Source organism: Gigantopelta aegis, chromosome 3 (assembly GCF_016097555.1).
Source record: "Gigantopelta aegis isolate Gae_Host chromosome 3, Gae_host_genome, whole genome shotgun sequence".
In the NCBI taxonomy this organism is placed as follows: Eukaryota; Metazoa; Mollusca; class Gastropoda; order Neomphalida; family Peltospiridae; genus Gigantopelta; species Gigantopelta aegis.
The window spans coordinates 42,440,349-42,455,921 of record NC_054701.1 but is presented as its reverse complement, the minus strand read 5'-3'; the positions used below and the strand labels follow the sequence as shown (position 1 = coordinate 42,455,921).

General features: G+C 36.3%; 1 protein-coding gene across 1 annotated transcript in view; it reads left to right on the top strand.

The window, feature by feature from the left end:
* The window catches only part of LOC121368651 (ankyrin repeat, SAM and basic leucine zipper domain-containing protein 1-like), a 41,857-nt gene extending 27,341 nt beyond the window's left edge, over positions 1-14,516 (top strand). The window contains exons 11-12 of the mRNA XM_041493390.1: positions 10,979-11,083; positions 13,047-14,516. Coding sequence (XP_041349324.1) covers positions 10,979-11,083; positions 13,047-13,235 — 294 coding nt within the window. The 3' untranslated portion in view covers positions 13,236-14,516. The remainder of the gene's footprint in view (positions 1-10,978; positions 11,084-13,046) is intronic.
* Positions 14,517-15,573: the final 1,057 nt, after the last annotated feature.

The window sequence follows — 15,573 nt, the reverse complement described above, 5'->3', positions numbered from 1 at the left end:
GCTAATCGGAAAGAGTAGCTCATGAAGTGGCGACAGCGGGTTTCCTCTCAAAATCTGTGTGGTCCTTAACCATATGTCTGACGCCATATAACTGTAAATAAAATGTGTTGAGTGCGTCGTTAAATAAAACATTTTTTTATTTTTTTTATTATTTTTTATTTATCAATTTATTATTATGTGTTTTAACCATTATATCTTCTTTCTTCTTCTCCTATATTTTTCAGTCATTTCCATTCTATGTGTCATAGCAATTTGTTTTGTTTTTTGCCAATCTTTAATTTATACAGAAACATTACAAATGCATTTATGTATCAAATTGTTATATATGACTATATAACATTATTATACCACAAATTAGATATATGTACTTGTATATAAATTATATCACTTTGATGTAAGGCCATGAATTCAAGGTTCCCCAACCTTGACATGGTCAGAATGGACTTGGGGAAAATAAATATTTAAAAAAAAAAAAGAATAATAAAAAAAGAATTATTCTCTGTCAACCCAGTGGTCCAGCCATAAAAACCCGAGTTTGTTCATTTCTCAGTGAACATAAAAATAATGTCAGGGAACTTCATGGGTAAGGTTGACGACAGTCACTCTTCACACCCTTGTTTTGGCTTCATACACAATAAATATAACATATCCAACAGTAATTTTTGTATATGATATATTTGACAAAAGGTTGTTTTTATTTCGTTCATCTTTTTAAGCTTCAATTTAATATTTTGTCCAAAATTATGGAAAATAAAAACATACTGACCTGTAACGAGCATTGTCTGCTTGTTGTAGAATTTTGACAGATGTCAAGGTTAGTAGACCAGTTTTTATTTTAAATATGGAGAAACATTGTAATAATACAGCTAATTTTGAATTTGGATAATGTCAGTATTCCAATGACGTCACTTTGCATCTTACAATAACAAAAAACTGGGTACATGATGTTTCCGTGTTGGTTTTTTATTTATATTAAGTAGTTTGCAAATTATTAATTTGTGTTTTGTTAATGTTGATTTCAGTAGATTTTTATATAGGACATATGGACTTCAAAGCTTGTTGATATCTTGGATAAAATACATATTATTAACACGAATAATATAAATCTGTTTTCACTATCCTATCAGTTAACATGTCTAAAGCAATCCAGTTTTTATTGATCTATAGAAACCTAAGAATAAAACCAAGCTATCTTGCTTGATAGTATTGATACACAGGAAATGCACCAGTATAGATTAGCTTAAAGATGCTGTCAATTCTTAGTCCCCTGCCGGTCCAATCGAAGGGAACTATAGGTTTTATCCCCGTCCTGTCTCTCTGTCCATCTGTCTGTCACATGTATAGTTTTCCAGACCATTTTTCACAATGTGTCAAGATATTAAGCTGCAGGGATGTGAGAGCTATGCGGAAACGCATAAATGCGCTTTTCCATTTCGTCAGAAAAACCAAAAACATGATATTCAATACTGTTGACCACACAAGGTCCATTTGCATGTTTTCACAGTTTCAAGTTTATGATGTGTGCCTTATATTATAAGTTATAACCAGTTTAGATTTGTTAGCACTGAATGCAATTTTTGGCAGTTCCAGGGGTTGCAAACAACAATTTTCCTTCAGTGGCCCTTGAGCAGTCCCTGGACCCCGGCTGCAGGAAGCTTGTTTGTTCCAGCCCCTTTCACATCCCTGAAGCTGAAATTTTGGGCATAGCTTATGTACTGTTACAAATCAAGTTTAACTTTCCTGACGTTTATTCATTTTTGACAGAGTTATGGCCCTTGAACATATGATATGCAAAATGTTTTTTGCTTTCCAAACTTGTTTTGGAATGACCTTTGATATTGAGCTGAAATTTTGAGTATCAGTTATCATATACTGATCAAGTTTGACTTTCATGGCAATTTACCAATTTTTGACAGAGTTATGGCCCTTGAAGGAAGGAAGGAAGGAAATGTTTGATTTAATGACACACTCAACACATTTTATTTACGGTTATATGGCTTCGAACATATGGTTATGGACCACACCGATATTGAGAGAGGAAACTCACTGTCGCCACTTCATAGGCTACTCTTTTTGATTAGCAGCAAGGGATTTTCTATATGCACCATCTCACAGACAGGATAGTATATGGTCCTTGAACTTAGGTGATACCAAAAATTTGTTTCCAGATTGTTATTTTTTATTAGACTATCTCAAGGTATTGAGTTGAAATTTTGTGTCTAGCTTTATCATGTATTGTTGTTTGACTTTCCCATTGCTTTATCCATTTTTCAGTTGGACTTGGGGGGGTGGGGAAATTCGTTGGGCTTGGTAGAGGACATGTACATGTATTGCTGTAGCGATACTCGCAGAATGCTTGTTTTAAAATACAACTGCTTTCTGGAAATGTATTACTACAATAAAACTGCTGTTATGAACATTCAAACATACATGTATATCTCAGCTACTTTGGCATAAATGTTCAGCTGATTACAGTAAACAGACTTCCAGGATTAAAACTGACAGGGAGACAGCAGTAGATGCCACTCATAATGCATAATTTGTTTTCTCATAATCACATACACAAGCAGGTTTGGCTTTCAATCATCGTTTTTTGGATGTATTTTAAATACATGCAGGATTCCTCATTTTCAGAAGTGATCATAGTATGCATGCAAATCACAAGCTATTATCTGTTTCTTCTCTGCCTCGCAGTTGAAACTGGTTACATTAACTATAGGTCTAATAAAGAAAACTGCTTTCAAGCGTCCACATTACAACTGAAGAAACATGGATTGTTTTCCACTCCACAAGGGGTAGGGTGTTCGTAGCTCAGTGGTAAAGCACCCACGTGATGCATGGTCGGTCTGGGATCAATCCCTGGTGGTGGCCCATTGGACTGTTTCTTATTCCAGCCAGTGCACCACGACTGGTATATCAAAGGCTGTGGTAGGTGCTATCCTGTCTGTGGGATGTTGCATATAAAAGTCACTTTTTAAAAATTGAATGGAAGAATTTGTCGTCCACAAATGGCCAATCAACAGCAATTTTGAGCCTGCCGATGGCAATTTTTAAAAAGTGACTCACACTATTTAATACATTTAAATGTAACACCGTCTTATCAAGTATTTTGTGAAAAATTATATAATGTGCCCGAGTGGTCAATTATTTAAGTAACCAGCCATAACAAAAATCAACATTTTATTTATCAAATCACCTAAAATTATTTTATGGACTAACATACTAAATGTAGTTCAGTTTGATGTGCATTAAGCATCCACTTTTCCTAAAAAAAAATTAAGATATTAAAAATGCAATGAAAATGTAAGACAGAGACAAAGACATTATTTTTAAGGATATGAAAAATTATATCTAAGCAGTGGCATAGCATGGGCGGGGCCACCGGGGCTGTTGCCCTGGGTGCAAAATTCTGGACTGGTGGAAGTGACTCAGGGAGTGCTAATGGTCCACTGGTTAGGGGGCACAATACTTGCCTTGCCCTGGGCGCTGGCAACCCACATTACGCAGCTGTATCTAAGCTACGGATATGAATGAATGGTGAAGTTACAGTATTTCCATTTGTTGTATGCATGGAACTATTTGACAGAGTGAAACAAACTTTACTGCTGTTATTTGAGCTATCTTGGTATATTCCAAGTCTACGGCAAAGATGTACATGTAAAATTAATAGAATGCCATACAGAAACAGTGTACGGGTCTTTTGAGGGATGAGAGGGGGTGGGTGGGGGAGTCATTCCAGAGACCTGGAATACTGAGAATGGGTCATTCAACATTATAATAATACAGTGAAACTGGACACACCCTCGAGACCAAGTAAAAAGTCTGGTTTGAGAGGTATCCTGTTTAGAGAGGTTACGTTGTGTATTTATTTTTAAAAAGAGACTGAAAAACATCTGGTTTTCAAAAAAGTTCTGTTTTGTTTAACGATGTGACAGGAGCACATTGATTAATTAATCATCGGCTATTGGATGTCAAACATATGGTTATTCTGACTCGTAGTCACTAGGGAAACCCGCTACATTTTTCCTAATGCAGCAAGGTATCTTTTATATGCACTTTCCCACAGACAGGAAAGCACATACAATGGTCTTTGTACAGTTGTGGTGCACTGGTTGGAATGAGAAAACCCCCAATCAGTTGAATGGGTCCACCAAGGTGGTTCGATCCTGCGACGCAAGCACCTCAAGCGAGCCCTCAACCGACTGAGCTAAATCCCACCCCACCCCCTGGTTTTCAAGGATTCCACTTTACAGAGGGTCCACTTTTGATGTGTTTCTCTGTAATATGTAACTTAATGGCTTCTGGGTTTTTTACATAATAATTTTTTCAAAATTTAAAAAAGTGGATCCAGGCTTGAGCACACCCTACCTCCTCCCAATTATTTTGATAGCAGTGAAGCAAAACAAAACACGGTTGTCGAGCCATACACATTATACTGTATTCACATGCACAAAATTGTATACGAAATCTGCTGGGGTTATGGAAATGTTTTCATGTATACATGTATATCAAGAAAACATGTTAAAGGTAGACTAAACTCCAACAAGAGCCTTATGTGTTGGAAAGATGCATACCCGGACCACCAACACATACTGACACTTTAACAAATGAAAAACGCGTAATTTTAGAATTAATAAAAAAACGTGATTATTCCTGCTAACTGGGGGCAGCCATTTTGTTTCATTTTTGTGACGTCTGGTGGTATATCTTGGGGCAAAGTGACATCAGCTCAGGTCCAACTTCTCTATTATGCACAGTGTAAACAAATGCTCTAACTTACGACAAGGTGCTTCGCTTTCATCAACCTGACTTGTAAAACAACATAAATGACTTGATAGTATAATAAACTATTTAACTAAATATATTTCAGTTTGTATCAATATAATGAAATGGAGTTATAGGTGTTTTTTTCTTTTAAAAAATCCAAAGAAAAAATGCATATTATTAGGCCTATTGGTAGGATACGTTCGAGCAAAAACGACCACTCACGATACCTAAGTGATAATTTTCTTTTCTCTGGGACTACGTAATTGGTCAGTTTTGTGATTTCAGATGGGGAAAGTCTACTTAATAAAGGATTTTACAGAATTACTGGTAAAGTCCATTACGATTTGAGGTTATCACACAATACCCTGTGATCTTAATAAAAGAGGCACGTCTTTTTAGTGTGTCTAGACACAGTGTCTAGGGACCGTCTAAATATACACCTGCCAATCAAGAACCACGTACAGGTACAGGCCACGGAAAGAAAATACCAATTAAGCAAGAAAACATTCCGACTATTATTTCAGTACATGGGTTAATTTATATATAAAATATAATACAGTTATTTCAACACTTTGACAATTGTGGTTTATTTTGTATTGAAAAATAAACCACATATACACGTTGCTGTGTTACTGGGATGGATAACGAGCTACTCTCGATTCACTAATATCAAAACCTATATTAGCTTGGCCATTTACCTTTCGACTGACCGTTCAAAATTTCGCCAATGTCCCTCAATCAAAATTGCGCACCCTTTTCTCTTTGGCATTAACTGCTACATTCAAATTCCATAGCACCACCACCACCCTCACCCGCCTGCTACCGATTTGATCGGGCTGCTGGTGCTCCCTTGCACCTGCCAGTGCAGGCGGTCCCTCCTCTCCCCTCCCCCCACTTTTCTTGTCATGGACGGAGGAGCCTGCCAAGGCTCGCTCTTGTGCCCACGACAGGCGTGCGCTACAACAGCTTGTTCTGAATGTGCACGTAAAACCCTATGACATGACATGGGATGGATATCATTACAGAACATTGCGATGCATCCGCAAAAATCAGGTATGTTTTGTTTCTTCAGTTCGAAGACTAATTCCTGACGTGACACGTTAAGTATTACGTAACCACCAGCTCGCCAGAGGGCGTATTCACTGGGATGGTACAAAATGGCTGTGCCCGTTATATATAATAGCCATCACATTTAACCGTTTTATTAATTAACTATGCGATTATACTTGTTGATATTAAGCAATAATGTGCATTATGTATCGTTGAATATGCACACCAGTCCAAAAGCTTTGCTTTAGCATTCCTTTAAAGGGACATTCCCGAGTTTGCTGCATTGTAAAATATTTCCGACAAATACAATATTTCTACGATTAAACTTACATATTAAATATATTTTCTTGTTCAGAATATCAGTGTCTGTATATTCAATGTGTTTCAGGTTGTCTTAATATTTGTAAGAAGCCCAAACTGGATTTGTCTTCAAATAATTTCGTATGTATGAAAAAACTATATTTTAGGAAATAAAATGAAATTTACGCTATTACAAAAATTAGAATGATCAGAAACACATTTAATATACAGCCACTGATATGTTATGCAGGAAAATATATTTGATATGTAATTACAATCGTTAAAAAGTCTCTGTTAGTTGATAACATCTTTGAAAAATGCAGCAAACTCAGAATATGTCTCTATAAACGGGTATTGAAGGTAAAATTAGCCAAATCTGTAGGGTCTATCCACGAAATTGAATGTACATGTATCATAATTAAAATTCATCTCAAGTTCATATTATATTCTAACTGGTATTCCTTATTTTGTCCTGATCTCAGTTTTGTATACCGTTGATTTTAATATTACATTTTATACGTTTATTAAACAACATAAAGTATTTTGCTGTGATCAAATTCTTTAATAGACATCTATTAGATATTAAATTCTTTAATAGATATTTGTTCAATAACAGTTTTGTTATTAGATATCAAATTCTGTAATAGAAATCTTTTAGATATCAAGTTCTATAATAGTCATCAATTATATATCAAATTCTTTAATAGACATCTATTAGATATCAACTTCTTTAATAGATATTATTATATATACAGCATGGAAATATGCATGATGTATTAGGCATTATTGTGCTGTTCATGTTATTAACTTTAACGAAAGCAGTATAGACACATCTTTTTGGCCTGGTCCCAGTTTTCATATAAAACATAATGGCGTGTTTGATTTTTAAACATTGGCTGGTGATTTGTCATTGTCATCTTAGACATGTAATTTAGTTGGCCCCAATTGGTGTAGCAGTTTGCCAGCTTGCACTCAATCAAGTGACGATCCCTGATAGACCAGTAGGTGTTCTCAGTAAATAGCCTGTCAGTCAAAACATTTGGGGAAGTCGGTAACTGATTCTCACTCCAGCCTAGTCGGTGTGGCTTTCAACACCTGATGGAGATAATGAAAACAGCTGTTCAGACACTGTATTATATAGCGGAGATTTGTCGATGTTGTGTGATTTTGTACTCTTGTCAGATTGCAGAGAGAATCTTGTCCCATTTCCAACCATTTTTTTTTATCTCTTGGATACATTCTGATGCAGGTCAGAGTATATGCCCATGGTAACCTTTACCTTACCTTTATCTTACCCTTACCCTTACCCTTACCCTTTTACCCTTACCCTTACCTTTACCTTTACCTTTTACCTTTTACCTTACCTTACCTTACCTTACCTTACGGGTACATTACCTTACCTTACCTTACCTTACCTTACCTTACTCTTACTCTTACTCTTACTCTTACTCTTACTCTTAAGGTCAATTCATACTTTCATTGCGTTGAAAGAACGCGCACCAAAATTTAATATGAACATTGTTAAAACCACACTGTCTTCACTGAAAAATGAGAATTAGGTTTGAACAGAAGCAGGACTGGGCGAGTCAACTACTCGCCGACTCTTGTCGGCGGTGAAGTATGAATCCAGCTTTACTCTTACTCTTACTCTTACACTTACTCTTACTCTTACTCTTACTCTTACACTTACTCTTACACTTACTCTTACTCTTACTCTTACTCTTACACTTACACTTACTCTTACACTTACTCTTACTCTTACTCTTACTCTTACTCTTACTCTTACACTTACACTTACTCTTACTCTTACTCTTACACTTACTCTTACACTTACTCTTACACTTACTCTTACACTTACTCTTACACTTACTCTTACTCTTACACTTACACTTACTCTTACTCTTACTCTTACTCTTACTCTTACACTTACTCTTACACTTACTCTTACACTTACACTTACTCTTACTCTTACACTTACTCTTACACTTACACTTACTCTTACACTTACTCTTACACTTACTCTTACTCTTACACTTACTCTTACTCTTACTCTTACTCTTACTCTTACACTTACTCTTACTCTTACTCTTACACTTACTCTTACTCTTACTCTTACTCTTACACTTACTCTTACACTTACTCTTACTCTTACACTTACTCTTACTCTTACTCTTACTCTTACTCTTACTCTTACACTTACTCTTACACTTACTCTTACTCTTACTCTTACTCTTACACTTACACTTACTCTTACACTTACTCTTACTCTTACACTTACTCTTACACTTACTCTTACTCTTACTCTTACTCTTACTCTTACACTTACTCTTACACTTACTCTTACACTTACTCTTACTCTTACACTTACACTTACTCTTACACTTACTCTTACTCTTACACTTACACTTACTCTTACACTTACACTTACTCTTACACTTACACTTACTCTTACTCTTACTCTTACTCTTACACTTACACTTACTCTTACACTTACTCTTACTCTTACTCTTACACTTACACTTACTCTTACACTTACTCTTACACTTACTCTTACTCTTACTCTTACACTTACTCTTACACTTACTCTTACTCTTACTCTTACCTTTACCTTTACCTTATCATTACTGTACCTTACCTTTACCGTTACCTTTACCTTTACCTTTACATTACCCTTACCTTTACCTTTACCTTTACCTTTACATTACCCTTACCTTACCTTTACCTTTACCTTTACCTTTACCGTACCTTACCGTACCTTACCTTACCTTACCTTACCTTACCTTACCTTACCTTACCTTACCGTACCGTACCTTACCTTACCTTACCTTACCTTTACCTTTACCTTTACCTTTACATTACCCTTACCTTACCTTTACCTTTACCTTTACCGTACCTTACCGTACCTTACCGTACCTTACCTTACCTTACGTTACCTTACCTTACCTTACCTTTACCTTTACCTTTACCTTTACCTTTACATTACCCTTGCCTTGCCTTGTCTTGCCTTGCCCTGCCCTGCCCTGCCCTGCCCTGCCCTGCCCTGCCCTGTCCTGCCCTGCCCTGCCCTGCCCTGCCCTGCCCTGCCCTACATTACCCTTACCTTTACCTTTACCCTTACCCTTACCCTTACCCTTACCCTTACCCTTACCCTTACCCTTACCCTTACCTTTACCTTTACCTTTACCATTACCTTTACATTACCCTTGCCTTGCCTTGTCTTGCCCTGCCCTGCCCTGCCCTGCCCTGCCCTGCCCTGCCCTGCCCTGCCCTGCCCTGCCCTGCCCTGCCCTGCCCTGCCCTGCCCTGCCCTGCCCTGCCCTGCCCTGCCCTACATTACCCTTACCTTTACCCTTACCTTTACCATTACCCTTACCCTTACCCTTACCCTTACCATTACCCTTACCCTTACCCTTACCCTTACCCTTACCTTACATGTACCCTGCGAGTGTGATTACACAGACAAAATGTATCGGGGTTCGTTTGCTTGAGTCATTAACTTGAAACTTCCATTAATAAATACTTAACTGGAAATGAACACAAAATACACTTTATAATTAAATAGTAAACTTTATTTATACTAGTAAATGCTAAGTTCCCAAGTGTGTCCTTGTTTTGACTTTATTCAACTAAAGCTCTTCCTAAATTCCTAAGTTTGTCCTTGCTTTATTTATGTAAGTAAATCGCTAGTGACGGTTACTAAGTAAACTCTAAATCCTGGTAAACTAGTAAACTATACGCCAGATCTGATGGTGACTAAACAACCGTGTTCACCAGATCTGGTGGTGACAAATCTAACTTCTGCTCCAATAACTATACGCCAGTTCTGGGGGTAAACTATACAACTATTCACCAGATCTGGTGGTGAACTAAACCACTATTGGCCAGATCGGGTGGTGACAAACCTAACTTCTGCTTCAATAACTATACGCCAGATCTGGTGGTAGATCAACAACCCTGGCGTGAACTATAAACATTTTCCTGTCAGATCACTAGATTTCAGAATAAAATTACATTAGTAATATAATAAATAATCCTACATTACTATTACCAAATAACCTATTCTATTCATCTAAAAGAAAAACCTTGTTTGACGTAGAAATAATTGTTGACGGTTAAGAAATTACAATCTATCAGCGTATTTACTAAAACATTATACAATTTCTACCTATACAATAACACGTAAGCCCAGGGAAGGAAAATCACGATTAAATCCTTCAATATATTTTTATACTAACTTTCTCTTGAAATCTCACCCTACTCATAGTTTTATTGAATTACTTGTTTTCCAACTAAAAATCACAACACGTCTTTCCTAATCAGCGGACACGCAAGCAACTCCGCTTTAGAGATATTCAAAGACCATCCACTGATCACGTCACCGACATGATGTCATACTAAAGACGTCATACTGGCGCCCTTTTACACTCAATGTAAACACAGTGTACTTCTATCCAGTGTTAGTTGAGCATTTGTTTATATATCGAAACTAAATCAAATCTTATGTTTATCTTATTAATAAAACAATATTAGTTTCATTATAAAGGGTTAGGTAGAATAATTATGTATTCGTTACAATATAAAAGATCCCTTGCTGCTAATCGAAAAGAGTAGCCCATGAAGTGGTGACAGCGGGTTTCTTCTCTCAATAATCTATGTGGTCCTTAACCATATTTCTGATGTCATATAACCATAAATACAGTGTGTTGAGTGCATCGTTAAATAAAACATTTCTTTTCCCACAGAAAGGATAGCACATTCCACAGCCTTTGATATACATGTACCAGTCGTGGCGCACTGGCAAGACCGATAGGGTTAAGACAACACTTTCAGTGAGCAATATGTTTTTTTTTCTCTATTTCAGGATGGAACAGGACCCATACAGTTAAGACGGCACATGGAGGATTCCGTGAGAAATGTGGCCAAACTTTCCGAGGAGATAGACCGACTTCAGACCAGATTGAACAGGGTGGATATATGTTTATATTTATATTTGTTAATTACAGCATCACTGTCATTCGTGAATTTAATAATGTACGTGGTTTTATACATGTCGGAAATTATGAAAATAAAACATTTATTTTCTATTATATTGAATAGTTTAAAGTTTGTTTTGTTTAATGACACTACTAGAGCACATTGATTTATTAATCGTCAGCTATTGTCATATTGACAGTCGTAGAAAGGAAAGCCGCTACATTTTTCCATTAGTAGCAAGGGATCTTTTATATGCACCATCCCAAAGACAGGATAGCACACACCACAGCCTTTGATATATCAGTCAATGTCATGCACTGGCTGGAACTAGTACGTTGAATAGATTCAACAATTTGTTTTTTGTTGTACTTCATTTTGTAGATACATTTTAAAAAATAAACGAGTATTATTTTATATTATGTTGAAGACAAATTACATATACATGTAGGCCTATGGAATATTTGAACACTTATATACCGGTATATATGTTTGCTCTATTGTAAAATTAATAATGGTCTACCCATTTAACACCAAAATATGGTGATGACTTCTTTTAAACAACCGGCCTCGGAGGCGTCGTGCTTAGGCCATCGGTCTACAGACTGGTAGGTACTGGGTTCGGATCCCAGTCGAGGCATGGGATTTTTAATCCAGATACCGACTCCAAACCCTGAGTGAGTGCTCCGCAAGGCTCAATGGGTAGGTGTAAACCACTTGCACCGACCAGTGATCCATAACTGGTTCAACAAGGGCAATGGTTTGTGCTATCCTGCCTGTGGGAAACGCAAATAAAAGATCCCTTGCTGCTAATTGGAAAGAGTAGCCCATGAAGTGGCGACAGCAGGTTTCCTCTCAAAATCTGTGTGGTCCTTAACCATATGTCTGATGCCATATAACCTTAAATAAAATATGTTAAGTGCATTGTTAAATAAAACATTTCTTTCTTTTGCTTGTCTGGGGATTGTTTTAAACATTAAATTTCACTTACATGTAGGTTATCCATAACACTTTGATGGCAACACATACATGTACATGTACATGGGGAAAAGGTATTGTACAGTTGTATATATGTACTGTAAAAGCACATAAAAAATCACAAAGAGCAGATGTTTTCTTTTCAATTTAACCTGATCCAAAATGGCTTAAAATCGTCTAATGAGTTCGTTCATAAATTCATTCATTTTATTTACCAAAGCAAGTTGCTTACAAGCATGTAGATTTGATTTACCTTACAGTGGCGATGTGCAATTCAATATACAGTATGTTAATAATAAACAGTACATGTACATGTTAGAAGCACATACTTAGGATAGACACAGTTGTATATAAGAAATGAAGGATAGAGACCGATTGTTTTAGTTATTACATTAATATAATGTTACGGGTGGAGAAAGATTATAAAATAGTCCGTTCTCTACGATTAGTAGCTTCAGCAAGAAATCTTCCTAGATTACAAAGCTGCTTAACATTTTGAATACCAAGTAATTGAGTCTATTATTATCCGTTTCAATCATGTGACAGAGAATCGTCTTTTATTCTTCTTCACTCAGGATAGTACAGCACTCGCTCGATGCGCGGTCGGTCTGGGATCGATCCCCGTCGGTGGGCCCATTGGGCTGTTTCTCGTCACAGCCAGTGCACCATGACTGGTATATCAAAGGCCGTGGTATGTGCTATCCTGTCTGGGGGATGGTGCATATAAAAGATCCCTTGCTGCTAATCAGAAAGAGTAGCCCATGAAGTGGTGACAGCGGGTTTCCTCTCTCAATATCTGTGTGGTCCTTCACCATATGTCTGATGCCATATAACCGTAATTAAAATGTGTTGAGTGCGTCGTTAAATAAAACATTTCTTTCTTTCGCTCAGGCTAAGTATTCATGGAAAAAAAAGGAGAAAATTATTTTTAAAAATTTCAGTAGATCTGACTGATGTCACTAAGTAATATTTGCTTGCAGGAGCTCAAAGACCGAGAACTCAACCCACCAGATGTCATCCAACGAAGGAAAAGTAAATCTAAGTGGTCTAAAAGAAAAATGACAGTTTTCTCAATGACTGTGATCGGTGTTGGAGTATTGCTGTGGAAGAGAGACCTAGTGTTTGGGAAATTCGCCCTTATCGTGGACAGAGTTTCATATCCAACATGATCACTGTTGTGATTTTAGGTTGTGATAGTTACATTGACATAGAAATATTATATTCAAGTTAAATCATTTGTGTGTGGAATAATCAGTACCATTCCCTTTAAGGTTGAAAAAAGTTCCAACTCAAGCTCCCTAGATTTTTGTTTTGCACCTCAGAAGTCGGAGGATTAGATAGAAGTGTTTTACTATTCCAGTGGAAGTGATGGTGTCAATGTTTGCTCTTGACTGTACTTCAAAAGGCCATTGTATGTACAGTCCTGTCTGTGAAAAACTGCATATTAAAGATCCCTGGTGTGTGCTCACATCTGTAGAAAAACGCTTGTAACAGACAACAGGCTGCTGAAAGGTCAAGAGATCTGCAAAGAAGAATTTTAAAAAGCCATGAATTTTTCTGCTGCATAAACGAATTGTTCCTCAAAAAAGCAGACTGCGTTTCAAATCTGTTGAAGAGAACACTTTCATATCACCACGCTACAGAATAAGGTGGATGTTAATAAAGTGGATGTTAATAAGGTGGATGTTAATAAGGTGGATGTTCTTTGAACAGCCATTAGCAGAAATGTATGATTAACATTTGTAATGTTTAATGACACCACTAGAGCACATTGATTAATTAACCATCAGCTATTGGATGTCTAAGATTTGGTAACTGACAGGTTTTACAGGATTAGCAGTATGGGATCTTTTATATGCACTTTCCCACAGACAGAACAGCACATACCATGGCCATACCAGTCATAGGGCAATGGTTGGGACAAGAATAAACCCAATTGGTCAGTCAAAAAAGGTTTAACCCTATGACTCGAGAACCTCAAACGAAAGCTCTACCAACCAAGCTATAAATCCCACCCATGCAGTGATTTCTATACCCAACATTAAAAATATTATGTAGCATATTATGTGGAAGACTGTAACTGTATAAAGTGTAAGTAGTGTGCAAGATTCACTTGGATTTATTACAGCTGTACCATTTTTGAAAAAAAAAAACCCCAAGCATATTAAATATTCACAGTTTGAATAAAGCAGTGCATGTGGTCATCTTTGAAAATATAGTAGTTTAATGTAACCTGCAAGTTGTTTGGTAAAAGTTAAAATATTTAAAGAATTTATTATTTATATAAATGTTTTTAGAAAGTTTGGCTGAAACTAAATTATGAGTCATTAAAGGGACATTCTTGAGTTTGCTGCATTGTAAGATGTTTCCGACTAATAAAATATTTCTACGATTAAACTTACATATCAGATATATTTTCTTGTTTAGAATATCAGTGTCTGTATATTCAATGTGTTTCTGGTCATCTTAATATTTGTAAGAAGCCCAAACTGGATTCTGTCTTCAAATAATTTTGTACGTACAAAAAAAAAATATTTTGGGAAATAAAATGAAATATAACCTAGTACAAATATTATACCAATAAGAAACACGTTTAATATACAGCCACTAATATTTGATGCAGAAAAATATATATGATATGTAATTACAATCGTTAAAAAGTCTCTGAAATGAAGTACCTGTTGGCTACTAAGGCTCTGTCGTGGAGTTTTGGTTATTGTTAGGGTACCTGGAGTTTTCACTGACAAAGGTTTCACTTAGACTTTTTACCACACAACTGTTCTAAACCTACATGTAATCCTAACCCTAACATTGACCCATATTCTAACTCCAGTTTGTCAATTAAATGTTGCCGAAACATTTATTGTTTCATTACTTAATTCAGATATGATAGAAGACAATGAAACCTATAAAACTGTATGTGCTCAGACTCAAGAACATGCCACAGATTCATAATTTTAGAAGTCATTTGATCATGCATTTTACTTTCATGAAGTTTTGTGGTGGGTTTTCTTTCTATATTACATGTGCAATTGAAAAAGAAGAAACATATTATTGGGATGGGTGGACAGTTGGAAGAGTGCAATGTTTATGAAATGGGTTACAGCTCATAAAGTTATTAAATTTTTTAAATGTTCATCATGGCATTGCTTTTCAATAAAATATTTTCACCAGAATTTAAAAATATCAATAACAATTGCTAATGTTATACCGGTGATCAACAGTATTTGGCATCAAAAAGCTGGGTTTTCTTTTTTTTTAAGTATTTTATATTTTGAAAGGCCCATAGATTCTTCTAAAAGTAGACAAATTATATACAAATATATGTGTTTGGGTGACAGGTTTTTTTTTGGGGGGGGGGGGGGGGGGGGGGTTTGTGTATTTTTTTAATTTGTTTTTTTTTTGTTTTGTTTTTTGGTTTGGGTTGGGGTTTTTTTTAGGTTGGGGTTTTTTTTTTGGGGGGGAGTGGGTTTGTTTTTTCTTGGGGTGTCAGAATGTTTGTTAGTA